We start from the raw sequence: 27,802 nt of genomic DNA on the forward strand, positions 1-27,802 counted from the left end.
TCACTCACACGCGACCGCCTAGTCCCGGGCGCACGCGCACCACGAGAACTACAGCTCCCGAGAACCCTTGCGGCCGGGCTGGCGTGCCTGCTGCGCTTGCGTATATCCGGGGCTCGGCGGCTCTGCACGGTCGCTGATGCAAGAGGGCTGAGCGCGGCGGCTGCAGCAGCTTCGGGAGGCGACGGACTGGCTCTGTGAGCGGCGTCGTAGTAGTGACCGGCTTCGGTGACTGACCCTTCTCCGTCTCCGTAGCGCGCGCTGTGCGAGCCCGGCCCTCAGCCATGTCGGGAGACGAGGTGAGGGGCTCCCAGCCTCAGGCCTGCGCCGCCGCCATGTGGGGAGCTGGGCCTGAGGCCTGCGCCGCCGCCATGTGGGGAGCCGGGCCCGGGGCCTGGGCCGGAGCAGGGAGGGGCTGGGCGCGGGTTGCTCCGCGCGGGGCTTGTCCCGGGGTTGTGAGGGAGCTGGAGCGGGGCTTGTATTTCTTCTCCCGGCCCCTGCTGGGCGTGTGGGAGCGGGGCCTGGCGGGGTGGTGCCTGCCGCTCCGCGGGTGGGAGGGGGCTTGGCCTCCCCTGCTCGGGGGAGGGGGGATTGTGGCGGGGACTGCGCTTGTCTTCCTGTGCGGACGGCCCTCGGCTCTGCACGATGGGCTAGGGCCTCTGCTGGGAATGGAGGCTTCAGGCCTGCCCAGGACGGGTGGGTGGGAGCCTGCCTGGGCAAGGGGGTGTCCCTTTTTGGAAAAAGGGGTTTGCTGTCTGGATCTCTGAGATACTAAAGAGAAATAGTTTCCTTTCCCAGAAAAAAAGGGAGGGGGGGCGGAAGGAATTTTAAAAACTGGACTCCAGACCCTGGCTGGCTACTAGTCTTTGTAGATGAGATGTGACCCGTTCATTGGATACCGTGTAGCAATTGACAAAGGTGTTTGCTCTGGTGCCAAGTGCTGCTTCTCTCCCACCCCAGTAGTTTGTCAGTGGGTGAGCTTTATAACATGGGTAATAGTGATTATATGTGGGGGAGAATGGCTACATTGTTTTGATATGGGCCAGACAAAGTTGGTTTCACTTGCTAAAAACCAACAGCATTTCTTGACTGTTGATTGATGAAAACTAGAGCCTCGAACAATGTCGTGTTGCTCCTGCTTGCATCAGTTAATAACGGGAAATAATACTCAGTTTTTTGTAGTAGTTTTGCTGTTTTTTTTTTCTGGGAGGGAAGGAAGCCTTTATTTGCAGAGGAGTTGCAATGGTGTGGGTGGAATGGGGAGGGGTGCTTTCCTCTAGTCGATAGCACCTTAATCTTCCTCCTTTTTAATACTTAAAGAACACCTATTTAGGCCTGGTCTACACACAGTGTTTGTACTAGTATAATTATTTTGTGTATAGGTGTGAGTTTTTTTTGCCAGTATCATTACACCAGTTCAGTTCCTTGTGTGGACACAGATATTATGGTATAAAGATGTGTTTAACTGATATGGCTTATTCCCATTCCTGTATGGGAATAAACTATACCGATATAAGGCACCTTTATACTGGTATCACTATCCATGCTGGGAGGATGTATGTGTGCAACTCAGTTTGTTTCTCTTTAACTTCTTTAAAAAAATGAAGTTTAAGCTACTATTAATTGGAGGGTGAACCACACACATTGCAACCCCTGTTTCCAGGTCAAGGCTAGCTTCTCACTCCAAATACTCCAGAATTTACTGGCTTCTAACTGATGCAAGCAGGGGCCAAATGACCACTGAAGACCATGAGCTACATCAGTGGTTCAAATAGGGGCTAATTCCAAGTATAGACAAAACTTAAGCTCACTAACTGGAAGTTAGATGTACTTTTTCAGTTGCTACCAAACATATCCCCTAGTTTCAGTTGAGTTCTCCTCCCTTGTGAACCGCTCCAGGGCTTGCCTCTACTGCTAGCTTTGTCAGTTTCAGTGCTCCCCACAGAATTCTGAATAGCACAAGTGTAAACAGACTTGCAGCTCTGGAGTTTTCACTTTGTTGCAGCTTGCAAAAGCTTTAAGCTACAGTACAGGCACTAAAACTGTCCTAGGCAGACATTACACTGGTTTACACTCGTCACATCTACCTAGACGCCAAGTTTCATGCAGCTTTGTGTAACACTATGTCAGTAATGACTTAATTTGCTTATTTACAGTGTTGCATAAATAACTTTAAAATAGTGTTGATGAAAGGTACAGAACTATTTGATCTCTGATGAAGGGAGTCACCTTCATCTATAGGGCAGCAGCAGGGCAAGTTTCATGCACACTACTTTGCTATGGCTAACACGGACAGTTCATCTCCATCATGGATGCAGTTCTGGCCTCTGTCAACCTGTCACTTAGTGCAAACCATGGTGGAAAATTTGTGATAGGAGAGGACCTCAATATGAAATGAGTATGAGCGTATCACATATACACTGAATGGGAACAATTTTTAGTGCCTGAGCTGGGCTGGATTCAAACTGGTGACTGGTTCTACAGTTCTTTGATAATGCTCTGGGTCATCCAGTCCCCAAATAAGAACTACTGACATACCTTCAAGAATGAAGCTTCCTTTCTTTGTCAGTGGGTCACAACTATTTGTGAGACAGCAGTGGAATGTTTAGCATCACGATTCCTGGGTCTTACTCCTGGCTTTGGGAGAAAACTGTGATCTAGTATCAGAGTAGCAGCAGTGTTAATCTGTATTCGCAAAAAGAAAAGGAGTACTTGTGGCACCTTAGAGACTAACCAATTTATTTGAGCATAAGCTTGCATCCGATGAAGTGAGCTCACGAAAGCTTATGCTCAAATAAATTTGTTAGTCTCTAAGGTGCCACAAGTACTCCTTTTCTTTTTGTGATCTAGTAGGTAGAGCTGTGGTTACAGCCAGGCTAGTTAAGCATATAATTTGGTACATTGATTCTAAAAGGCAGAGTGGATAAGACTTAATTTTGTCATATTGGCAACCTGGGTTCTATTCCCAGCTGTGCTTGAAGTTACCTTGTGATGCTCCTCTTAGTCATCTTGTTTGTAAAATGAAGGGAATGATAGTTGCCTATCTCCCAGACTAAGGGAGTTAGGCCTTGGTCAGTAACAAGGATTGTGACCCACACAGAAATATTAACAGCACTCAGTGGAAGAGGCAAGACCAAAACTCATTACCTCCTGGCTTCCATCCCAGTGCTCCTTCCCACAAGTCAAAACTTGAGATTCCCCTGCTTCCCCCTCCCCAAATTATGCAAGCAGGTGTGACAGGGCTGCCAAATGGATGTGGCCACTTGTCAATTCTGCATCTGGAAGATTCTCTTTGGAGCCCCTAGGACTAGATAGTTACATTTTCATAAACAATAGTTTAGGCTCTGCAAACGTGATGCTACTTATGAAAATTTCCTACATGATATAGGCAGCTAGAATTTTCAAACCTTGATATTTGAAACAATTAAACTGGCTAAACACATCAGAGTGATGTTAAAGGCCTAAAATACAAACTGAAAAAGTGCATCTAACTTCCAGTTAGTGAGCTTAGGTCTTGCGTACACTTGGAATTAGCCCCTGGTGTAGCTCATGGTCTTCAGTGGTCATTTGGCCCCTGCTTGCAGCAGTTAGAAGCCAGTAAATTCTGGAGTATTTTGGGTGGGAAGCTAGCCTTGACCTGGAAACAGGTTGCAATGTGGGTTGTTCACACTCCAATCAATAGTAGCTTAACCTTCATTTTTTTTTTTAAAGCAGTCAGAGACACAAACCCAACTGAAACTAGGGAATAAGTAAGCCCCAGCTGAATCAGCCAGCATGTGATGAAATCATAGGGACTAGCCCACTCTTGCGGTGTTGAGAGGCTCTTAGTTGGGAGGAAGGAACAATAGTGTGTGGCAGAGGGTGGTCTTCATATTTATTAGCCAGATGGCATGGGATCCAGCGACAGCACTGTCATAAGAATCTCAGTATGTTCTGCATTCCCTGCAATTTGGGAGTTGCATTGTCTTCTTACCTGAGTGTTGCCTTTGGACAGTGGGACCCTCACTTTTTCCTATTGTCTCTAAGTAGAGTTAGTTTTCTTTGGCTATGAGGACTCTGAGTTTGGGGGGGGTGGTGTAGTAGGGGGAGTGGATATATGTGGGATTGAACAGGGGAGAGAGAGGGTCTGAATTAGGAAGGATTAATGTAGTTGAGAGACTTTGGCTATGTCTAAGCTACCGCTGGTTTGATGCATTGACGATTGATTTAGCAGGTCTAGTGAAAACCCACTAAATTGACTGCAGATCGCTCTCCAGTTTATCCCAGTATTCCACCATGAATGGGGAAGAGTAAGGTAAGTCGATGGGGGAGAGTCTCCCGTCGACCCGGTGCAGTGTAGACACTGCAGTAAATCGACCTAAGCTGTGTTGACTCCAGCTACATTATTAGGACAATTTACACGGTCGTGTAGACATAGCCTTTGGGGGAAAATGGGAGGAGAAATGGGGTAGAAAATAATAGAGGAGATGGTACGTAGAGCAGCATAGGGAAAGAATAATGTAAGTGGCTTTTAGGTTGTAAGCTCTGTGGGACAGGGACGGTTACTTTTTGTTTGTACAGTGCCTAGCACAATGGGACCAGCCTGGTTAAGATCTTTAGTTACTCATCATCATGGCAAATTCAAATAGGATGTTGCCTACTTGCTGATCAAGTGCCACTTGGATCAGTCTCTGGCTAGATCCTTAGTGTGGTCTGGCTGGATATTTAGTTAGATCCCTCACTGGAAATCTTATCATGCCATGTAATCTTGGCATCCCTGTGATTGCTGGGCTTGTAGTGGCATGCCTTGGTAAACAAGTTTTGGAAGTTGGCCGTTTCTAATGAGGTCTCTAGGTGCTACTACTATTTAAATATAAAAATAGTGGGAGAGAGCAGGAAACAAGGAAGCTCTATAATCTTATTTAGTAAGTGTTTGCATGCTGCTTATTGCAATCCCTGATTGGAGCTCTTAGGTGATACAAATAATTATACTGCAAACAATACAGGAAAAGATGCATCATAAAGAAAAAAAGTGCAGTGAAGCGTGGGGGGTAGGCGAAGAGAGAAAAGATTGAGGTACTTTTAAAAATGTGTATTCAATAGGAAGTTTAAGTGCAGGGGACTTTGCTTGGGAAAAAAGATGGCAGCACAGATAGCCAAGCAGTCAGGGTGACAGCTTAGGCTTTGTTAAGCAGGAAATTGCACTGGTTTCACTTAAATTAGTTTTTACACTCCTTTAATGCATGTAATAGATATGTAACTGTTGAGGCATAGGGCTAGTGTATTTCTGCGTGTGGGTTATCATTTCCCCACCTTCGGCTATCTGCACATAGAATCATAGAATATCAGGGTTGGAAAGGACCTCAGGAGGTCATCTAGTTCAACCCCCTGCTCAAAGCAGGACCAGTCCCCAGTTTTTTGCCCCAGATCTCAAATGGCCCCCCCAAGGATTGAAGTCGCAACCCTGTATTTAGCAGGCCAATGCTCAAACCACTGAGCTATCCCTCCCCGCCAATGATTCAGGCTACTTCTGAATTTTGTTTGTGGTCAAATCTACCTACAGATTATAACCATACCTTTCCTACCCACAAATCTAGCATTATGTTTTTATTCTGGACAGAAATCTTAAGCTTCCTGCCTTTCTCTCATTCCATTTTGACTTGTGAGCTTCCCAGGTGCGTCTTTAGCAGCAGCACTTCCCAGCAGAATTTGAAACCTTGTATTATGCCATGAGTCTTCCCAATAAATTTTTTTATTGTACACATCTCTAGTGTTCGAGTGCTTTACAGAAGGGAGATGCAGCTGACTCCTTTTTAAATGACAAACTCCATTGCAATCCATTTAAGCCTCTTAGGCTGGATCTACATAAGCAAACTTTTGGTGACAAATGTCTAAATCTACAGTACATTTTCCACCGTTGGTACCACAGGTGGAGCTTGCTGAATTACAGCTGGGAAGTTTTAGTGCAAACAAGACATTAGTGATCAAAATCCAATAAGCTGACTTTTTATATAGGGTTTGACAGAGCTCTTAGTTACTTGGGAAATGCCTCTGAATGGGTGACTCTGTAGCCTAACTTGTATTTGATAGTAAAAGTCATCGTACACGATTGGGCTTCCCCTTATTCACGTAAACAAATCTGTGTCTTAAAAGAAATCCTGGAGGATTTCCTTTACAGATCCCCCAAAGGATGCTTTCCCACCTGGAGGCAGCTAGAGTGCAGTGTGCTTGGCTGTGCATGACTTTCGCTGCCATGATGCGCCACCTGCACAATTGGCTGAAGGAGTGGTGTCCGAAGAGCGGCCTATAGCAGCTTGATGCCTACTGCAGAATCTCCCAAATTATAGGAATCCCCAGGTAGGGAGATGTGGGGAATTTCTGGGCAGGCAAAACAAACTATGGAACAGAACAGGGCTGAGTTTGGCCTTGTATTTATGTGAGAAGTTACAAAGGGTTTACTTCTGGTGTCTTACAACATATCCTCATTAAAATGAGTCATAAGTAGGGCTGTCAAGCAATTAAAAAAGTTAATCTCTATTAATCGCACTGTTAATAATAGAATATCATTTAAATATTTTTGGATGTTTTCTATATTGTCAAATATATTGATTTCAGTTACAACACAATACAAAGTGTGCAGTGCTCACTTATTTTTGATTACAAATATTTGCACTGTAAAAAATGAAAGAAATAGTATATTTCAATTAATCTAATACAAGTACTGTAATGCAATCTCTTTATAATGAAAGTTGAACTTACAAATGTAGAATTATGTACAAAAAACAACTGCATTCAAAAATAAAACCATGTAAAACCTTAGAACATATAAGTCCACTCAGTTCTACTTCAGTCAACTGCTCAGACAAACAAGTTTGGTTACAACTTGCAGGAGATAACGCTGCCCATGTCTTGTTTACAATGTCACCTGAAAGCGAGAACAGGCGTTTGCATGGCACTGTTGTAGCCAGCATCGCAAGATATTTACGTGCCAGATGCGCTAAAGATTCATATGTCCCTTCATGCTTCAGCCGCCATTCCAGAATATATGTGTCCGTGATGATGACGGATTCTGCTTGATAATGATCCAAAGCAAAGTGGACTGACTCAATTTCATTTTCATCATCTCTGTCGGATGCCACCAGCAGAAGGTTGATTTTCTTTTTTGGTGGTTCAGGTTCTGTAGTTTCCACATTGGAGCGTTGCTCTTTTAAGACATCTGAAAGCATTCTCCACACTATGTCCCTCTCAGATTTTGGAAGGCACTTCAGATTCTTCTACCTTGGGTCGAGTGCTGTATCTGTCCTTAGAAATCACACGTTGGTAACTTCTTTGCGTTTTGTCAAATCTGCTGTGAAAGTGTACTTAAAACGAATGTGTGGTATGTCATCATCCGAGACTCATATAACATGAAATATATGGCAGAAAGTGGGTAAAACAGAAGAGGAGACGTGCAATTCTCCCCCAAGGAGTTGAGTCACAAATTTAATTAACGCATTCTTTTAACGAGCATCATCAGCATGGAAGCATGTCCTCTGGGATGGTGGCCGAAGCATGTCCTCTGGGATGGTGGCCGAAGCATGAAGGGGCATGTGAATATTTAGCAAATATCGCACGTAAATACCTTGCAACGCCGGCTACAAAAGTGCCATGCGAACGCCTGTTCTCACTTTCAGGTGACATTATAAATAAGCAGTATCTCCCATAAATGTAAACAAACTTGTTTGTCTTGGCAATTGGCTGAGCAAGAAGTAGGACTGAGTGGACTTTCAGGCTCTAAAGTTTTACATTGTTTTGTTTTTGAGTGCAGTTATGTAACAAAAAGAAATCTACATTTGTAAGTTATACTTTCATGGTAAAGAGATGCACTACAGTACTTGTACGAGGTGAATTGAAAAATACTATTTCTTTTGGTTATCATTTTTACAGTGCTAATATTTGTAATAAAATAATATAAAGTGATCACTGTACATTTTGTATTCTGTGTTGTAATAGAAATCAATACACTTGAAAATGTAGAAAAACATCCAAAATTTCTAATAAACAATAGAACAACAATTGAAATTTAGCAGTGCGATTAATTGCAATTAATTTTTTTTAATCACAGTTAATTTTTTTGAGTTAATCGCAAGTTAACTGCGATTAAGTGACAGCCCTAGTCAGAAGATACAATCCTGAAACTAGCATTATGTTTATATGCAGCCAACTCTAGAATTGTGGAATATGTTATCTATGCAGAATGTCTTCCCTCTTAGCTGATCATACAGTTGGTCAAAACTGAGGAAGCTGGGGCAAAATGTAACTTTCAAAGTTGATTCCAAATGATTGCGCACTTCAAGGCGGAGAGAATGATTCACAAGTGTGTATTGCTTAATAATATTACTAGAGGAGGAGTATAGTTTACAAGGGGTTGGAATGTGCAAACATCTTGTAAAAGACATTCAAGCACAGACTTTATCAGCCGGTTATACAGAAACACTTAAAAAGCTTATAGTTTGAGAACTTCAGTCCTCAGTCTCATGTACCTGCAGCACACATGCAGTATCTGTATATTGCTTATACTTCAGATTATAGCCAACATGTGAAGTCTTTCTTACTTCAGTAGCTTAGCACAGTGCTCTGTGAACTGGCCTACGTAATAAATGTGTTGAGACCCAGGCAATGAGGGATTGGGAAAAGTGTGGAACAGTGTAGAATTACAAGAGGTATGTCCATGAAAAAAAATCTTGTATAATCATTATCTTACTAGAACAACATCAGTGGCCTCAACCTGAATGTGATGCTGTCACATTTAATAATAGGGTAAAAAGAAAAGGAGTACTTGTGGCACCTTAGAGCAGTGAGCTGTAGCTTACGAAAGCTTATGCTCAAATAAATTGGTTATTCTCTGAGGTGCCACAAGTCCTCTTCTTTTTACAAATACAGACTAACACGGCTGCTACTCTGAAACCAATAATAGGGTAGATACCCATGTGGAACAAAATGACTGGCAGACCAAATAGGTCTATAATGTCAGGAGCAGGGTGGATAAAAATCAGTGATTTAAAAAAAAAAAAAAGTGGGGGAGGATTTTTTTTATTTAAATCAGATTTTTTTGATACAGTGCTTTTTGCGGAAAACTATCTAAAGATAGTTTTAATTAAGATGCATTATAGCTCAAATATCTCATCATGGAATAGGGATTGTAGATTCTATAGTTTGAGACAATATATTCATGTAATATTTAAGAAAAGTTTTCTAAATGATTTCCAATTGTTCATGGATTAGGGACTCAATTTTAAAGGGTTCCAGGGGCTTCTGTGTAGATTATTTAGGTTAATCTTTCCATCTACCCGGTGGGACTTGGTGATCTGTCTAGAACAGTGGTCTCCAAACTTCTTGACTTGCGCACCCCCAGGGCTAGCTCTGGGGAAGAAAAAAAAAAAACTGCTGCCGGCGTGCTGCCAAAGATGGAGCGGGGAGAGCCGAGCTGCCGTCGGCGGCACTCCTCCTGCCACGCACCCTCACGGATGGTCTTGTGCACCCCACTTTGGAGACCACTGGTCTAGAAGATACCATCAGAGATGCTTGTTTTTCACCGTTCTCAAACTGTGGATTTGTGCTTCCAGAGATAACGTGTTTGTTAACAGCAAAAATGTTTTAAAATAAATTAATGTATAGAGGTGAGAAAAAAACAAGACCTCAACCCTATAAATTTGTGTACACAAAGTCCGTCACCTCTCTAAAAGTGCAAAGTTTCAAAAAGTTCAATGAATAGAAGATTGGTGGTGATGGAATGGATCTGGATAAGAAGAAGAAGTCTGGAGATAAATATGAGAAGGGAGGGACAGGCAGTAGAAACAAAAGTGAAACTGTTTGAGTAGGATATTCCAGAAGTTTTGAGGTCTTTCTGAGTGTAGCCTTCATTGATTTGAGATCTACCATACCATTCTCTCACTAGAAGGGAAAACCTGAAATGGCAGCAGGCCTTAAAGTCCTAGTTTGGGAGTGAGAACCATTCAAGAAATATGTTTGCTTGTGATGTTTTAAAGAAAGTCATACCAGTGAACTGGTGAAAGTCATCACTTAAGTACTTGGATTCAGAGACTGTTGAAGTGATGATCTCACTTTTAACAGCAGTAGCTGCTTCTGCTGGTGTAGAAAGAATATTTTCTTCCTTTGGACTAATTCATTCCAAATTGAGAAATCGTTTGGGACCTGAAAAAGCCGGAAAGTTTGTTTTTCTTTTCCAGATTATGAACAAATAGGAAAATGAAGGTGAAGATGACTGAGTTAGCTGCAGAAGCCAATATTTTAAGTTTCTTATGTTGACCTGGCTGACATAGTTGATTTGATTTTTGTGGGTTTTTTTAAATATTTTATTTAACTATTTTAGTTAAAAACAGTTTGAACAAAAACAAACCTGATTTTAAAAAACTTGATTGTTTAAATTCAAAAATTCATATACTTGTTTTGTTGTATGTTTGCTGTTGAAGAAAAAAATCCAGAATACATAATGTTGTTTTAGTTAAATAAAACAATTTAACTGTCTGGTGATATTCACCTCCTAATACAGCATGGCAAGAAAATCCTCCAAATATTAATGATAGTTCATCTCCCAGTGACTTCATAAATATCTGCTTCAATTACCTTTGGTAAATGAAATAACCAAACAATCATTCATTTTCTGATATAGCTGTAAAACTAATCTGAAAAGCTTTCGAAATAAATCACTTAATGTATAGTGTGTACCTTCTAAAAATATCTTTGAGTTGTGAAGAATATGTATTAAGGTTATAACAACCTACAAGAATGCACTTTTATGTAGAAAACCATGATTAAATCGAGTCTTCCTGACTAGTGATTTAAATCATGGTTTAAATCAAATCTACCCTGGTCAGGACTAAACTGAGAGGCAAAATATTAAGCTACGATAGAAATTTAACAGCTTTCTAAAAGAAACAAACTGTGTGGTTATACCAAATACTCATGTTCCTCAGATGCTGGAGTGGAAGGAGAAAAGGAGTACTTGTGGCACCTTAGAGACTAACCAACTTATTTGAGCATAAGCTTTCGTGAGCTACAGCTCACTTCATCGGATGCATACTGTGGAAAGTGTAGAAGATCTTTTTATACACACAAAGCATGAAAAAATACCTCCCCCCACCCCACTCTCCTGCTGGTAATAGCTTATCTAAAGTGATCACTTTCCTTACAATGTGTATGACAATTAAGGTGGGCCATTTCCAGCACAAATCCAGGGTTTAACAAGAATGTCTGAGGAGGGGGAGGGAGGGTAGGAAAAAACAAGGGGAAATAAGTTACCTTGCATAATGACTTAGCCACTCCCAGTCTCTATTCAAGCCTAAGTTAATTGTATCCGATTTGCAAATGAATTCCAATTCAACAGTCTCTCCCTGGAATCTGGATTTGAAGTTTTTTTTGTTGTAATATCGCAACTTTCATGTCTGTAATCGCGTGACCAGAGAGATTGAAGTGTTCTCCAACTGGTCTATGAATGTTATAATTCTTGACATCTGATTTGTGTCCATTTATTCTTTTACGTAGAGACTGTCCAGTTTGACCAATGTACATAGCAGAGGGGCATTGCTGGCACATGATGGCATATATCACATTGGTGTATGTGCAGGTGAACGAGCCTCTGATAGTGTGGCTGATGTTGTTAAGCCCTGTGATGGTGTCCCCTGAATAGATATGTAGGCACAGTTGGCAACTGGCAACTGCAAGGATAGGTTCTTGGGTTAGTGGTTCTGTTGTGTGGTATGTGGTTGCTGGTGAGTATTTGCTTCAGGTTGGGGGGCTGTCTCTAGGCAAGGACTGGCCTGTCTCCCAAGATTGGTGAGAGTGTTGGGTCATCCTTCAGGATAGGTTGTAGATCCTTAATAATGCGTTGGAGGGGTTTTAGTTGGGGGCTGAAGGTGACGGCTAGTGGCGTTCTGTTATTTTCTTTGTTAGGCCTGTCCTGTAGTAGGTGACTTCTGGGTACTCTTCTGGCTCTGTCAATCTGTTTCTTCACTTCCGCAGGTGAGTATTGTAGTTGTAAGAATGCTTGATAGAGATCTTGTAGGTGTTTCTCTGTCTGAGGGGTTGGAGCAAATGCGGTTGTATCGCGGAGCTTGGCTGTAGACGATGGATCGTGTGGTGTGGTCTGGGTGAAAGCTGGAGGCATGTAGGTAGGAATAGCGGTCAGTAGGTTTCCAGTATAGGGTGGTGGTTATGTGACCATCGTTTATTAGCACTGTAGTGTCCAGGAAGTGGATCTCTTGTGTGGACTGGACCAGGCTGAGGTTGATGGTGGGATGGAAATTGTTGAAATCATGGTGGAATTCCTCAAGGGCTTCTTTTCCATGGGTCCAGATGATGTCATCAATATAGCGCAAGTAGAGTAGGGGCGTTAGGGGACGAGAGCTGAGGAAGCGTTGTTCTAAGTCAGCCATAAAAGTGTTGGCATACTGTGGGGCCATGCGGGTACTCATAGCAGTGCCGCTGATTTGAAGGTATACACTGTCCCCAAATGTAAAATAGTTATGAGTAAGGACAAAGTCACAAAGTTCAGCCACCAGGTTAGCTGTGATATTACCAGGGATAGTGTTCTTGACAGCTTGTAGTCCATCTTTGTGTGGAATGTTGGTGTAGAGGGCTTCTGCGTCCATAGTGGCCAGGATGGTGTTATCAGGAAGATCACCGATGGATTGTAGTTTCCTCAGGAAGTCGGTGGTGTCTCGAAGGTAGCTGGGAGTGCTGGTAGCGTAGGGCCTGAGGAGGGAGTGGAAGGGTGGCTCGGTATTGAGGGCACTAGTCTGGAATGTGCGGGGCCAGATTTAGTTTCCTCTTCAGCCCCCGACTTCTTGTGTGACCTTGAGCAAACCACATAGTTTCTTTGTGCCTCAGTTCCCCATTTGTAAAATGAAAATAATCCTTTACTGTCTCACAAGGGTGGTGTTAGGATAAATACGCCAAAGAGCATCAGATGCCCCAGTACTGATTAATTGAGGTCACATAAATATTCTAGGTTGAGATCATCTTTTTGTACATGGAACAAACTGATATAGTGCTGAAAATAGAAATGCAGCTGGAGACCAATCTACCCTAAGGCTCCCGACTCTAATACCTGTTCAGCTGAACTCAGGGTTGATAAAAATAGATTTTTTTAATTTAAATCCAGATTTTTTATTTTGTTTAAAATTATAAGTTTTTCTCTTTAAAAATAAACCTGTTCAAAATGACATTGAAATTTAAATCAAAATATGTTAAGGCCTAAACTACTTACAATCACAAAATGTTTAAATAAAAAATAAGTATGCTGAATCCATGAGCCTCTATTAAAAACTTTGAGTTAAAGGTTGCTTTTCTATATAAAGAGAGATGTTCTCCTGATTCTGACTTTTGAGGTCAAGCTCCAGAAATATGGCACAATAGGTCATGGGCCATATTAAGGGATTGGTCTGTGGGGGAATATAGGGGCTGTGCTACTGGGTGCAAGAGACTGGCAAAGACATCAGAGGCATTGGGACCCAGTCTCTGACTCCAGGAGACCCCATCATGTACCTCGTCTCTAGGTAGCAAAAAGATGTACCAAATATAGTGTAAAGGCTTCATTTAGTTAGAAATCTACATATTCAGAGGCTATATCAGCCAATGACAATTCACTGTACTATGGAAAAGTTAATCAAAATCTGTTTAAGGCTTTCCACGTGTGTGATTTAAATCCTCATTTAACTCAATCCACCCTGGCTCAACTGATTTTAAAATAGCTGGAAACGTTTGAAAAATTTCACTAAGTGTGGACAAAACCAAAGAGCCTTAGTACTAGAATAAAAGGTTACTTTAGAGATGTGTCCTGGGACAAATATTCATCGTGCTTCTAAACAAGCACTTGCAGTCATGTTAACTTGGACTAGTTGTCAGCTAACTCAAGTTAAAACAGAACCATAAATTATAGTCTAGACAAACTCCCACTTGGGACCAAAGTTTAAGGACTACTGAGTTAGCTGAAAAGAGTACTATACAATAGCCTCTTTCAGAGTAACCTGCATAAAGTCTGCTGGTGCTACTGTAACAAATTAAATGATGGTAAATAAGGTTGCTAATGAACACTTGACTTTTACAGATGATTTTTGATCCCACTATGAGCAAGAAGAAGAAGAAAAAGAAGAAGCCCTTCATGCTTGATGAAGAAGGAGGAGAGACACAAGCAGAAGAGACACAGTTGTCAGAAACAAAAGAAGTGGAACCAGAACCAACAGAGGACAAAGATATAGAAGCTGATGAAGAGGACAGTAGGAAGAAAGGTATAGTGAAACATTTCAGTTGGCAGTTTCAAAACACAGCTTCCATCTGTGTGTCTTCAGGGCAAGGGCTGTGTATAAAGTACATGAAGACAACTGACCACAGTGAGGCCCTGGTTCTGATTGGGCTTCTAGGTACTGCTGTAACACAAATATGTAAAAGTGTGATTTCTTCTCTCTTTCTTGAGCTTGTCTGCTGTACTCCTATAAGCAAAATGGTGTCTTAATTTACAAAAACTCTTTCTCCACTGCAACTGAAGTCTTTGTCATGAACAAAATTGAGAGGTGCTCTAAAACTGCCAAAATTCTTGTGATGTGCTCTATTATAGTTCTAGTGCTTTGTATTCTGAGCCCATTTAATGTAGAGCTGGAAAGCAGTTGCAATAATTCCAGAGTAACCGTAAAAATTAGGATGGGAAATACTCAAAACCATTGCAAGACAAGTTTTTCTTGGTGCCCTGGTTGATGACAATAGCCAGTTAATCTAATATTGTACTCTTCAAGATCTTGCAAGAAATAACTTGCAGATGTATTTGACTCACTTTAACTGAAGTTAGCCATATTGAGATGATCTGATAACATGAAGTAAACTGAAGGGACGTTACTAACTTAAAATCACATTTGTGTGTAAAATTAACCTGTTGCTTTTAACACCTAAGATGATTGAAAAGGCAATTTTATCTCTTTTTCCACATTAATTTTTTTGTGAAGTCAAGGTTCTCTATCAAAAGCACAAACTTTCCTTTCTGTGGTCAGTTTCCCTGTGTGTGAAGAACAGCAACAGGGAAGATGAAAAAATATTTAAAATAAATAGTATGCCACAAATATTGTCAAGGGGTATTCTGTGGCATGTGTAGCATTTGTAACTACTAAACTAGCTATTTTTTTTTAACTTGACTAGTTTATCTTAGTGAGTAGGTGTCACAGGTATGTTTTTTAGAATTCATATCTGAACCAGAATACTTAAGGTATGTCTATACTGCAATTTAAGCGCAGGGTTAGTGGGACTTGAGTCAGCTGACCCATGTTAGGGAACCATGGGCTTGAGCATCCCCATTTTATTTTAACCCTATGTTAAGACTTTTTTCTAACAGGTGCTCAAATCTAGGGCTCTGGCATCCACACTGCAGTGCGCAGACCTGAGTCAAAGTAACCATATCCCAGAGTCCCTAGTACACACCTCCCTCCCCTTTCTTCTCCTTTCTCCCACCCCCACATGGCTGCTCTAGTCCTAGGACTGTGGTGCACTGTGGGGAAAAATGTGTACTGCCTGCCCTTAATGTTACCAGGAAGCAGCTTGATCACTTTGCTCTCCATTACAAACCAAGGAGGCTCTCTGATAGTGTGCTTGCAGATTGGAGATCAGAAGATAGTTAACACTGACTTAAGCTGCTGCCATTGGCAAAGGTGGGGGGGGGGGGTGGTGGTTTCTGTTTTCAGGACTGGATTGCAGATTGTTGGGATAGAGAGGACTAAGGAAATTGTCCCATGAAATGGTGGGATACTCCCAGCTGACTTCTGGGACCTGAGTCGTGTCCAACTGTGTCTAAACTGCAAAACAATACGGCTCGTACTCTGGGTCCTGGCTTAACTTAAAACTCAAGCTCAGACCTTCCAGCCCTACAGGGTCCTGGAACCATGGGTCCAAGCCCTGAGTTAGTGCAACTGTAGTGTAGATGTGGGGGGAGGTTAGGCTTGAATCCGGGCTCAAGCATGGGCTTGCATTGCAATGTAGACATACCCTTAGTTTCTACACTGGTAACATGGTTACTAAGCCTGGTCTTTTCAACTTTCTGGTTTTTCAGATGCATCAGATGACCTGGATGACCTAAACTTCTTCAACCAAAAGAAAAAGAAGAAGAAAACAAAAAAGATGTTTGATATAGATGAAGCAGAAGAGGGTGTAAAGGTCAATTTATAAAGATATGACCTAGTTTGTATAATTAAATCCAGTTGGGCTTACTGAAAATTCCCCCTTTCCTCATCCACATGTGTCCTTGTCCTGTGCCTGCATCTCACCCTTCCATTCTTTTAAGATTGACCATTCAGGAATTCCTTGGCAGTCTGTCATCTTAATTAGCCAATGGATCACTAGTAAATGATATACAGTGTTCCCTTTATGTACACTTTGGGACTCTGTGTGTGTGTAATACATACATACATACATACATACACACACACACACACACCCCACCCCCCCAATCTGGTGTTCAGGGTTATAATTTCATTATTTTTTGATTTGAGAAAAGTAACATGGATAACACCAGAAGCCACATGCATTAAGTTTCACTGAAGGTCAACTTTTCAAACGTAGGGCTAACAGTTTCTCCTGTAAAATCTTTGTTTCTGGTCCTCATGATTTCTTTAAACATTGGGTGCAACTTCAGGGACTCCAGGGAGAGTGTGTGGTATTTTTACTCGTGACTCCTGTTTTTATAAATCTGACAAGTAAATGTATCACGTTTCAACATGGCTGATAAGCCTAAAGAGCAGCAGAGCAAGAATATATGCTACACAATTTGCACATTTTTCTGCCCTATACCCAAAGGGAAAAAACTTCACCTCTGACCTTCACAGCACATCTAAGCTCTGTTGTTCTGTGTTCTTTAGATGTTCAAGAACTTCTTTACATGTAGCGAGAGCAGGATTGGAGGAAAACTTTGCCTTCAGTTTCTCTGACACATGAGGTCTCTTGCCTTCGTTGTGTGTCAGTGTGGCTGGAAGCCTCTGATAAGTCAAAGGTATTATGTGACCCTGTACTGGTCAATAGTTCAAAAACTACTAATCGGCTGCAGTAGGGAATGGCCATAGTTGGTCACGTGACCCCATGTTAGCTAAACTGTTCAGCAATCCAAGGAAATAAAATAAACCCTATTCTTAAAAAAATAAAGGCTAGACTTTTATATCCACAAACGCTGATTTGCACATGTGCACCAGAAGATGCACCCCAGCTGTGCATGCAAAGTTGTGCATTTAAAAATCTGGCCCAAATTCCATCTCAATAGTGTAACTAGCAAGGGAAAGTCAGGCACCTGCCTTTAGCATAACCTAGATCGCTCCTTCAAACTTAAATCTGTCATATTTAAGAATTGCTAAGGATATTCTGTCTCACTTCCAGCATGCTATGTTGGGTGTCACTTTCTTATGTTCTGGCTGAATTTTTTTTTCTTTTTGTAGGATTTAAAAATCGAAGGTGATGTGCAAGAACCGGTGGAACCAGAAGATGACCTTGATATCATGCTTGGCAACAAAAAGAAAAAGAAGAAAAATGTGAAGTTTCCAGATGAAGAAGAAATATTGGAAAAGGATGAAGGTAAAAGTACAACCAACTTACCAAGAGTTTAAGTCCTGGCTTGTGCTGCTGCTGAAAGTGGGTAATCTTGCAAATAAAGTATACTTATTGCCTAAATAGGCAGTTTTTTAGTTAAAATGCCATCTCCTTGTTTTGGGATTTTCCATTTTAAGGTTTAGCAGCAAATAATATCTCAGTAGTGGAGCCATATGGTCCTTGTTTATATTCTGGTCATCTCCGTAAATGTGTGGAGGAAAACTTCGGCTCACACATTTCTTGGGAATTTTTTTGGACACAGTGCTCATGCTTGTTTCTAGCAGCATGTACAAGAAGTCCACCTTTTTTAACAACTTGTGCTTCGTGAATCTCAAACAACTTTCCTTGTTCACAGCTCTGGAGGATGAAGACAGCAAAAAAGATGATGGAATTTCTTTTAGCTTTCATACTGGACCTGCATGGGCAGGTTCAGAAAGGGACTACACGTATGATGAGGTAAAGTTAAAAATGCTTTCCAAATATTTCCCAAATCCAGCTATACGAATGCTAATTAATTCATGTCCATGTATTCTGTTTCTAACTTAATCCTTAGGTATATATGATCAAAGATTTCTGGAAACATTAACAAAAATAACTAGAAACATAAAATTGCTTTAAAAATATAAAACAAGAACCTGATCCTGTAATCAGATCCATCTGGGAAGACCCCTGTGCTCCACCACTGACTTCATTAGGATTTGTGTGGATCAAATTATGGGATTTGTGCCCACGTGTGAAAAAGCTTGTGTGCTGCTTTAACTAATTTATAAAGTGTAAATGTTTCCCTCAAGAAAGGTCAATAATCATTTAAACAAATTTGTATTATGCATGCTAAGAGCAAGTTTTAGACCAAGATTCATAGATTCCAAAGCCAGAAGGTAACATTGTGATCATCTAGTCTGACCTATTGTATAACACGGGCCATAGAATTTCCCCAAAATAATTCCTAGAGCCGATCTTCTAGAAAACCATCTGATCTTGATTTAAAAATTGTCAGTGATGGTGACTCTCTCATGACCTTGGTAAGCTACTCCCAGTGGTTAATTACTTTTTCTCTCAATTTATACATTATTTCCAGTCTGAATTTCTCCATTTTCAACTTCCAGCTATTGGATTGTGTTATACCTTTGTTTGCTAGATTGAAGAGCCCATTATTAAAAATGTGTTTCCCATGATAGTGGAAGATAAGTCATTTTGGGAAACAAAGTGCAAAAACTAAGTGTCAGAGGGCTTTTTATATGCAATGTTGCAGGCATGTTGGTTCCAGGATATTAGAGAGACAATGTGGGTGAGGTAATACCTTCTTTGGACCAACTTCTGTTGATGAAAGAAACAAGCTTACGAGCTTATGCAGAGCTTTTCTTTAGGTCTGGGAAATGTACTGGGAGTGTAACAGCTAAATACAGATTGTTTTGAGTATAAGTAGTTAACACACATTTCCAGGGACCATTTGGGGGAAGTGGCCAGTTTACACCTCTTCAGTCATAGGGGGATGGGAAAAACTTGGGGGGGAAGGGAGGAGTGTGTTGGTTACAGATCGTTATAATAAGCCATAAATCCAGTATCTATTCAGTCCATGATTTTCAGTATTTATCAAAGTTATGAATTTAAGCTCCCAGGCTTGTCTTTTGAAGGTATTGTAAAGATGAGGACTGAGAGGCCAGAGAGTGATTGCTTTGTGTAGGACCCGTGGATCTTAAAAGGTGTGTTTGTGGGAAGTGTTGATCATCTTATCAGTGGGGATATAGCTACAGGTTTTGCATCTGTTGTTCTGGCAGGGTCTGGTGCCACTTTTAGTTGGTGTATCCTTGTCTGTGGGGAGCTTACTTCTGATGAGCATGGAGAAGTTGGGAGGGAGTTGGGGAGGGAGGAGAGACGGTTATTTGAAGGCCAGACGAGTGGTTTAGGAAAGATTTCTTTCAGGATTTGGTTGATTATGGGTTGTAACTGTTTAATACCCTGTATGGGATCCAGTGTAGGATGGTAGGTGACAACTAGGGATGGGTGGATGGAGGGGTTTTTATTTCCATATTGCAGCAGGTTCTGTTTGGGTGGTCTGTTCCATGATGTAATCTACTTCTGTGGTGGAGTGTATCCAAATGCCTGACTGTGGAGAACAGATTTCTTGGTGTGCTGGGAGTGGTTACTGGATCTGTGAAGGTAGGTGTGGCGATCTGGGTTGTCTGAAGCTGATCATGGTGTCCAGGAAGTTGATGCAAGTGTTGGAGTGTGCTAGAGAGAGTTGAATGGATGGGTGGTGGTTGTTGAAGTTGCAGTGGAAATCAGAGGGAGTTTAGGGTCACTTGTCCAGAGGATGCAAATATCATTGAAGTACCTCAGGTATATCATTGGTTTCGTGGTGCATTTCTCCAGAAATTCTTCCTCAAGATGACCCATGAAGTGGTCATAGCATATTGGGGAGCCCTAATGGTACTTATGGCTGTTCCCATGTTTTGGACAAAGTGCGTGTTGAATGTAAAATTGTAATAGATGAATTTAGTGAGGGGGTGTCTGTGGTGTTTTAAACATGTAGTTGAAAGTATGCTGGGGAAAAAAGTACATTGTTAGAAGTTCAGTCTGGCAGAAATATGGTCTTAAATGCTATACCACTTAGTTCCACGGTAGTGGGAAAATTATAAACATCTCTAGACATAAAATACAGCAATATAAAACGTTTTGTGGATGGCAGGATAAATTGTTAAAGGTACGCATATTGATGTAAACATGTCTGTTCCTGCAGTTGCTGAATCGAGTATTTAACATAATGCGGGAAAAGAATCCGGACATGGTAGCTGGAGAAAAAAGAAAATTTGTCATGAAACCTCCACAGGTTGTAAGAGTAGGAACCAAGAAAACGTCATTTGTCAACTTTACAGATATCTGTAAACTGTAAGTTTGGCAGCTTTTAAGATCTCTTGGGGGCTCAAGGCAGGAAATACTGTAGCCTTCCTGTAGTCCATAGTTAGTGATTGTCTAACTGCATGGACTTGCAAAAAGCTATATTAAACTATTAATCACTAAAAATGGTAAATGACACAATTGGACACAATACACCATTTGAGGCCTCACCAGTGCCAAGCAGAGTGGGACAGTTACCGTCTGTGTTTTATATACAGTAAAGCCTCAGAGTTACAAACACCAGAGTTACAAACTGATTAGTCAACCACACACCTCGTTTGGAACCAGAAGTACACAATCAGCATCAGAGACTAAAAAAAAGAAAATATAGTACTGTGTTAAATGAAAATTATTTAAAAAAGGGGAAAGCAGCATTTTTATTCTGCATAGTAAAGTTTCAAAGCTGTTTTAAAGCAATATTCAGTTGTAAACTTTTGAAAAAACCATAATGTTTTGGGCAGATTTATGAACATTTCATAGTTAATAATAACATCCATTCCTGAGGTGTTTGTAACTCTGAGGGTCTACTGTACAACACTCCTGTTAATACACCTCAGAGCCTTTTGCAACTGCTTTACCTTGGCTCTTACAAATTGTGGATCACAAATCGAAACTCCTCAGATCCATGTGAGGAGTACCACTGCTTAGCTAGTTATTCCCCATTTTGCTTTGTGCATTTGATTTTTTCCTTTCTAAGTTTAGTACTTGAACTTGTCTCCATTGAATTTCATTTTGTTGATTTCAGACCAGTTCTCCAATTTATCCAGGCCATTTTGAATGGGATGTACATAACAACATTTCAAACAGTAACCATGTAACCGATTAAAATTCTGTCAGCTACACAGTTGAATGTTTACCCCGAGAGCTTTTTGGGGGGGGAGGAGGGGAGCTGCAGCCCCCCCTCCCCCACGTTTTACACAGAGCTCCGCTGCTGTCCCCGTGCCTGGGGCTATGATGCCTCCCGGCATCATGGCACGCTCGAGGTCCCGGCAGCCCGGAGGAACCCCAGGCACGCCGGGCTGCCGACTGGCAGCCCAGAGGAACCCCGGACCCTGGGTGGAGTTTAACCATTAACAAAACCCAGGAAGTATCAAGCTTATTGGTTAATCGGTTGAACTCTTACATCCCTAATTCTAATCCTGTCCTCCAAAATGCTTGTAGCCTCTGCCAGCTTTGTGTCTTTTATAAGCATACTCTTTACTCCATTATCCAGGTCATTAATGAAACGATTGAATAGTACAGGACTGACCCCTAGATGTGCTCTCCCAGTTGTACAGCAAACCAGGGATGACTATTTTTTAATAGTTTTTCAAGCAGTTGTGCACCCACCTTATAGTAATTTCATCTATACCACATTTCCCTAGTTTATATATGAAAATGTCATGTGGGAGGGTGTCAAAAGCCTTACTAAAATCACAATATATCACTTCTGCTGTTTCCTATCCACTAGGCCAGTAACGCTGTCAAAAAGGGGAATTAGGTTGGTTTGGCATAATTCATTCTTGACAGATCCATGCTGGCAATTCCCTATAACTCTGTTATCCTCTTGGTGCTTATGAATTGATTGTTTAATAATTTGTTACAGTATCTTTCCAGGTATTGAAGTTAGGCTGACTGGTCTATAATTCTTGCTATTCCAGAGATAAAATCAGAGCCCTGTTTGTGGCAACACCTTTTACAGGCTTGCCATTCTGAGAAGTTCTTATCTATTGTGATTCTTAAATATCAAGTTCTTCTGAAAGGTGGAGGTTAAAAATAACTTTACTTTTATTTTTAGATTGCATCGTCAGCCAAAACATCTCCTGGCATTTTTGTTGGCTGAATTGGGTACAAGGTAAGTAGCTTGTACTTATGCTTTTGAGTGCCTTCCTCCTCCCCACTCCTTTTTCTTACCCAAGTATGCCTTGGTTTAGCGGTCCTGATGTACATATTTGAGCATGCTTTCTTCCCTCTAATGGTGAGAGTGGAGATGCAACATGGTAACTCTTCTTTCCCTTCAAGAGCCTCTGTGCCAGGGGTTCTCACAACAAATTTTTTGGTGGCCTCAGAGTGCGGCCCTCACCTCTTGCTGGTGGCTGCTCTGACAGTTTTTCCTAAAATACTTAATTAACGTTAGGAAAAACAAATATACATAGGTACATGTCCAAATCATTGTAATCTATCTATGTAGGGTGGTGGGGTTTTTTTTTTTTTTTTTTTGGTACAGACTCAATAATAATAGTATGCAGTTGTCTCTATCCTTTATTGGACCTAAACAGAATAGAAACACAAATAAGGTGCTTTGAACGTTCTTGTCATTTTTCTTATTGTTTCTGTTGCTTTTTTTAGACTTGCTAGCTACTAAGTGTGCTATGAAAAGTAATATTAACAAACATACAGATATCACTTTTCACAACAGACTTACTCAGCCCCAGTGAGCCTGGGGACAAATTAAGTCTTGGATGGGGAGGTAGGTACAGAGGCAGCAGGAGTCAGGAGTGATAGGGCACTGGGGGAGGCAGTGGGGGGCAGAGGTAATGGGGGGATGAGCTTGGGGCCAGAGCCCATCACCACGCAGCCAAGAAATGGAGCTCGAAGCCCCATGGCTGGTGGCCACATTTGAGAAATGCTGCTCTATGCCGTGTGTGGTTAAGTTGGTCTTGTAGGTCAGGGAGGAGTTGTAACTAACAGGATAGTTCATAAACCATCTATCATTGTATAAAAGAACACTTTATGGATGGATTTTGTATTACCTGTTTTCAGATTGCACAGTAGTCACTAGCTGTCTACAAAAGACAAGCATGGGTAGACTTACGTGCTATTATCTGCAGATATACAGAGAACTGAATAGCCTAGGTCACAAAATGCGTGACTAATTTTTAATGCCTATTAGTTCAGGGATTGAGCTCCCTTCACCTCAAACTAATCTTACACAAAAGCTTCTAAAACTTGGTTTGAAAGATCACTGCTAACATTCTTTCTCGCTTGCATCAGCATGGCTAGAAAAATGGTTTGTTGTAATAGCAGCCACCACAGCACGGTTCAGAGGAAGTTGTTTGTCAGATCAGCAAAAGTACCACGTTCACCATACCATTGAAGAGCTTAAGTATTTTCTGGATTCGTGTGGTGTGCCAATTAAGCTGTCTTATTCACAATAATTATTGCATTGAGGATTTATGCTCAGATGAAGTTGTACTTTGAATCCCTGACCATTAGTGAAATTTTTCAGCAGTTTCTTTTGCACAGATTAAATCTTGCTGATTAGATTGCTTTTATTAAGCAGCTTTGTGCCCAACAGTGCATCAATTGACCTTATTGCATGTTTCAGATCTTGTCCCTTCTTTACAACTTGATATGTTGTTCTGATTTGCACATTACTGAATTCATTTTTCTTTTAAATTAGTGGCTCAATAGACGGTAACAACCAACTTGTAATCAAAGGACGATTCCAACAAAAACAGATAGAAAATGTTTTGAGAAGATACATCAGTAAGTACAATTCCCCCTTCTATAAGTTTCTCTTCCTAGCGTCTCCGTTATCTTTAGAAAATTCCTTTTATCCTTACTCAGTCTTGTACATTTAAAGTTTACTCAGTTTCTTATGACCACTAAAATTCAGTACAGTGTCATTTACATGGAAGTAATCGTTACACCTACATTGATTCATATCTATCTTTATGATACATTTTGATACCTATTTTCAAGTTGTACATGAGAAGGCTGTCTTTATTTTAAACTAGGTCACTGGTATAAAGAAATGGATCATCCGAGCCCAGTTCTGGTCAGGATAAACCTACACAGCTGGAGATACTAAAGAATACATGACTTCTCACTGTGTTATAATGGAGTAATTATAGATTACTTGGTCCTGATAGCAATAAATAAGTGGACTGGAGGGAGGCATTAGTTCAGCTCTATCTGTGGACTGAAAACATGGCGAGAAAGCTAGTGATGATATTGTAGCATTGCTTCCTGCCAGTCTCAGTGACTTTTTTACTTCCTTGCCATGGCAAAGGGCTGATGGAGGGTACTGTAACAGTGACCTCTGAATAATGTATGTTGTACACATTAATCGTTTTACCAATAAAATGTGTGTACTACTGTTCAAAGGAAGCTTCATGAGATCATCTCCTCTAGCACTATAGTTGTTGTCATTCCTTTCTATGCAGATCTGACTTTTTTAAAGCACTACTTTCCTAACAAGGTGTTGAGATCTGGAAATGCTGCCTCAGGAGGGAAGGCATCTGCAGATAGTAAAATATTTTGGTTAGAATCCACTGTTTATAGCATTGGTGTCAGTTGTCAAGGCAGGTAAAACGTACACCTTGTTAGCCCAGGAACTAATAATAATCAGTAGCTTGGCTCTGCTTTTGAAGTCCGTGTACTAACCGCATTCAACTTCTGCGACACTCCTTAACTGCAAAAGTTTGGTATAGTAGTCATGTTTTAAAAAAAAATTGAAGTAGCATTTACTAGTGAATTGATGCCTCTTCCAGTGATGTCTTAATGCAGTACCTTTCAATTACAACTTAATTTCTTTTCTCCAGAGGAGTATGTTACCTGTCATACGTGTCGGTCACCAGACACAATCCTACAGAAGGACACCAGATTATATTTCTTGCAGTGTGAGACCTGCCATTCTCGCTGCTCCGTTGCCAGCATCAAAACTGGTTTCCAGGCTGTCACAGGCAAGAGAGCACAGCTCCGTGCCAAAGCTAACTAGATTGCTAACTGACACTGGATTTTTGCAAAGTGTTCAGGGGAGATGTGACTGGACAGGTTTACAATCGGAGTGGATTTACCATTGTATTAAAAACAAGATTGTAAAAGATACCAAGATATTTGGCTTTTGATTGGTTGGCCTGTGAAATCCTTGCAAGATGCAGATCCTCAAGCTGTTCACATACATTTGCTCGTTGAATATATTTTACCAACTGTCAGAGAAACATGATGGGAAAGGAGGTGCTTTTTAATCCATTCATAGACTTCTGTAAAATGCAAGATAAATTAAAGTTATTATAACAGTGACGGTCTTTCATTTGAATTTTTCCTCCAGTTTTTCTCTTAAGTTGTACCTGACAATTGCCATGAACACAATTTTACTATGACTACATGCAGACTATGTTAATGAATTATGTTCAAAGAGCAGTATAAGACTTAAGCACACACTTCAGAGTGTGTTTTTTTTCATCTAGCAAGCTCCTTTTTAGGGAGCCTATAGCTAGAACAGATGAACTAGTTGTTATACAAAAGGGATGCTGGCTGATTCCCAATGGCTATAATAGTCATGTCCATGTGAAAACTGTTCTTTTTCTAATACATGTAAGGATTCCTGGTTACTTTCCCTCACTGCTCCTGTACTTTCATCCTTTGCTACTATGAGAACTAGCTTATGAAGTGATAAGCTGTTCAGTGTTCGCTTCCCTTAATGTTTGTGTTCATAACAGCTATTAAGGACACTTTATCAATGCAGCTGAACAGTTTGGTACAGTTTATTAAGGAGAAAACATAACCCTTAGGTAGTTCAGAAGATCAGCCCTGGATACCATGTTGGTCCTGAACGTACACCTAGTGAGTTGGTAAACCATTGTAAACGTTCAGTGTCACTGTACTAAATTTACAGATTCTGCTACATGAATTTATCTATCTCTTCTTGCTTAGCTCTGTGCTTTTCACCACTTTAAATAACTAATCAAGTTAAATGAAAAGGGTATCAGTAACTTTTTATTGCGAACTAGCTCCAGTACAATGGAAATGTAAAAATAGTAACTTGAGTTAAAATGTGACACTAGCAGGTATTTTGGGTTCCAGATTTAATATACAAAAGCTGTGTAGTGTAAAACATGCACCTTTCTCCACTAGCAGAAGGTCTTTTTAGAAAAGAGAATTCTGACACTTAAAGAAAAACAAAACAAAAAAAACCCCACTGAACTTAGTGTAGGTCCTACACACATCTGTACACTCCTATCTTAATGTCTGGTACATGCAGTAAATGCGGCTGCCTCTTCAGCTTTCTTGTCTAGGAATCTAGTTAAAACTGTTTAAACACTAGCTGGGAATAGGAAGGCATGCTTTCCATTATAGTACTGTCACGTAAAAAATGTGGTTTCTAGTTGAATAACTGATCTCTAAAATTGAAGTGTAGTGCCAGTCTAGGGAGTAATTCGGTAGCAGGTTGGTGGCTTGATGGGAGTTGAATGGCTTCCCTGCATGTAACCATAGTATCTATGCACCTAGTGAATGAAGTGTGGATGACCATATTACTGACTCATTTTAAGGCTGAAATTGAAGGGTTTCTGTTCTGAGTTTTTTAATCTTTATTTGTGTATATATACTAATATACAATCCAGTTTTGCTGGTAAACCATTTTTATTTGCTATTTGAAAACTACTTGACAATACAGTGCAGTTAAAGTCAAGGTTTTATAGCTCGTTTCTTAAAAGCATTTTGAATTTGAAGAGTGAGCTGTAACCAATGTTGGATGTGTCTTTAAGTGAATAAAACCAGGATCAGTGCCTCTTGTGTAACATAAGACTTGTATTGTAGTCTTGTTTTCTTTAACAAATAGTACGGGGCATTCTTCTATTGGAAATGAGGCTGGGGAGTGGGGGCGGCACAGAGCTGTTGGGGTGCACTGAAGTAGTCTTTAAACTGATTTACATTGAAAACAAGAAAAGGAGTACTTGTGGCACCTTAGAGACTAACCAATTTATTTGAGCATGAGCTTTCGTGAGCTACAGCTCACTAGCTCACGAAAGCTCATGCTCAAATAAATTGATTAGTCTCTAAGGTGCCACAAGTACTCCTTTTCTTTTTGCGAATACAGACTAACACGGCTGTTACATTGAAAACAAGCTTGCTTTGTCATAGGTATGAAACCTTTAAAGACTCCTTTGAAATCCAGTAAAAGGAATGAGCTTGGTCTTGAGTTGGTGACATATTGTAATGCATTAAACAAGCATGTTTCACCTCCAGGTCCCCAGTGTGGATGCATTTAGAATACCATGTTGCTACTGAATTATCAGTCAATTACAGTATCCGTCAATGGTTTGCATACTTCTATTGTGTGATATTACCAGGTCAGTCTTCGGGGAAAATTCAGAGAGGTTAAGTTGCTGTAGCTTTTTCCTGGCATTGCCCTCCCCCCTTGTCTTGATCCAGTGTACAGTCTTTGGCTTAACTCCTCTCTGCCCCCTTATAACTTAATTCATGGAGAGGAGTTTCTTAAACTAGGATATGTGCATGTTACATGCTCCTGGCAGTGCTGTTTCCTGCTGTGCCTTGTCTTCCAGCCTCTAGCCAACTGTACAGACTTCCTCCTGTTGGCTCATTGGAT

At 40.9% G+C, this 27,802-nt stretch overlaps 1 protein-coding gene across 1 annotated transcript; it reads left to right on the top strand.

Annotated features, from left to right (window-relative positions):
- The first annotated feature begins 72 nt into the window (after positions 1-72).
- On the top strand, positions 73-26,998 carry EIF2S2 (eukaryotic translation initiation factor 2 subunit beta). Its single transcript, XM_073309887.1, has 9 exons — positions 73-296; positions 14,084-14,264; positions 16,067-16,170; positions 17,439-17,574; positions 17,945-18,045; positions 20,330-20,478; positions 22,265-22,321; positions 23,870-23,955; positions 25,014-26,998. Exons 1-9 carry the CDS (start codon positions 282-284, stop codon positions 25,187-25,189), a joined length of 1,005 nt encoding a protein of 334 aa, XP_073165988.1. The 5' UTR covers positions 73-281; the 3' UTR covers positions 25,190-26,998.
- Positions 26,999-27,802: the final 804 nt, after the last annotated feature.

The sequence above is a fragment of the Lepidochelys kempii genome, chromosome 13 (genome assembly GCF_965140265.1).
Source record: "Lepidochelys kempii isolate rLepKem1 chromosome 13, rLepKem1.hap2, whole genome shotgun sequence".
Classification (NCBI taxonomy): Eukaryota; Metazoa; Chordata; order Testudines; family Cheloniidae; genus Lepidochelys; species Lepidochelys kempii.

What these genes read in the sequence shown, in the direction of transcription:
- EIF2S2 (XM_073309887.1), top strand. An exon ending in TTTACAGATATCTGTAAACT is followed by an intron (nt 20,479 to 22,264) that starts GTAAGTTTGGCA and finishes TTTTATTTTTAG; the next exon opens with ATTGCATCGTCAGCCAAAAC. An exon ending in TTGGCTGAATTGGGTACAAG is followed by an intron (nt 22,322 to 23,869) that starts GTAAGTAGCTTG and finishes CTTTTAAATTAG; the next exon opens with TGGCTCAATAGACGGTAACA.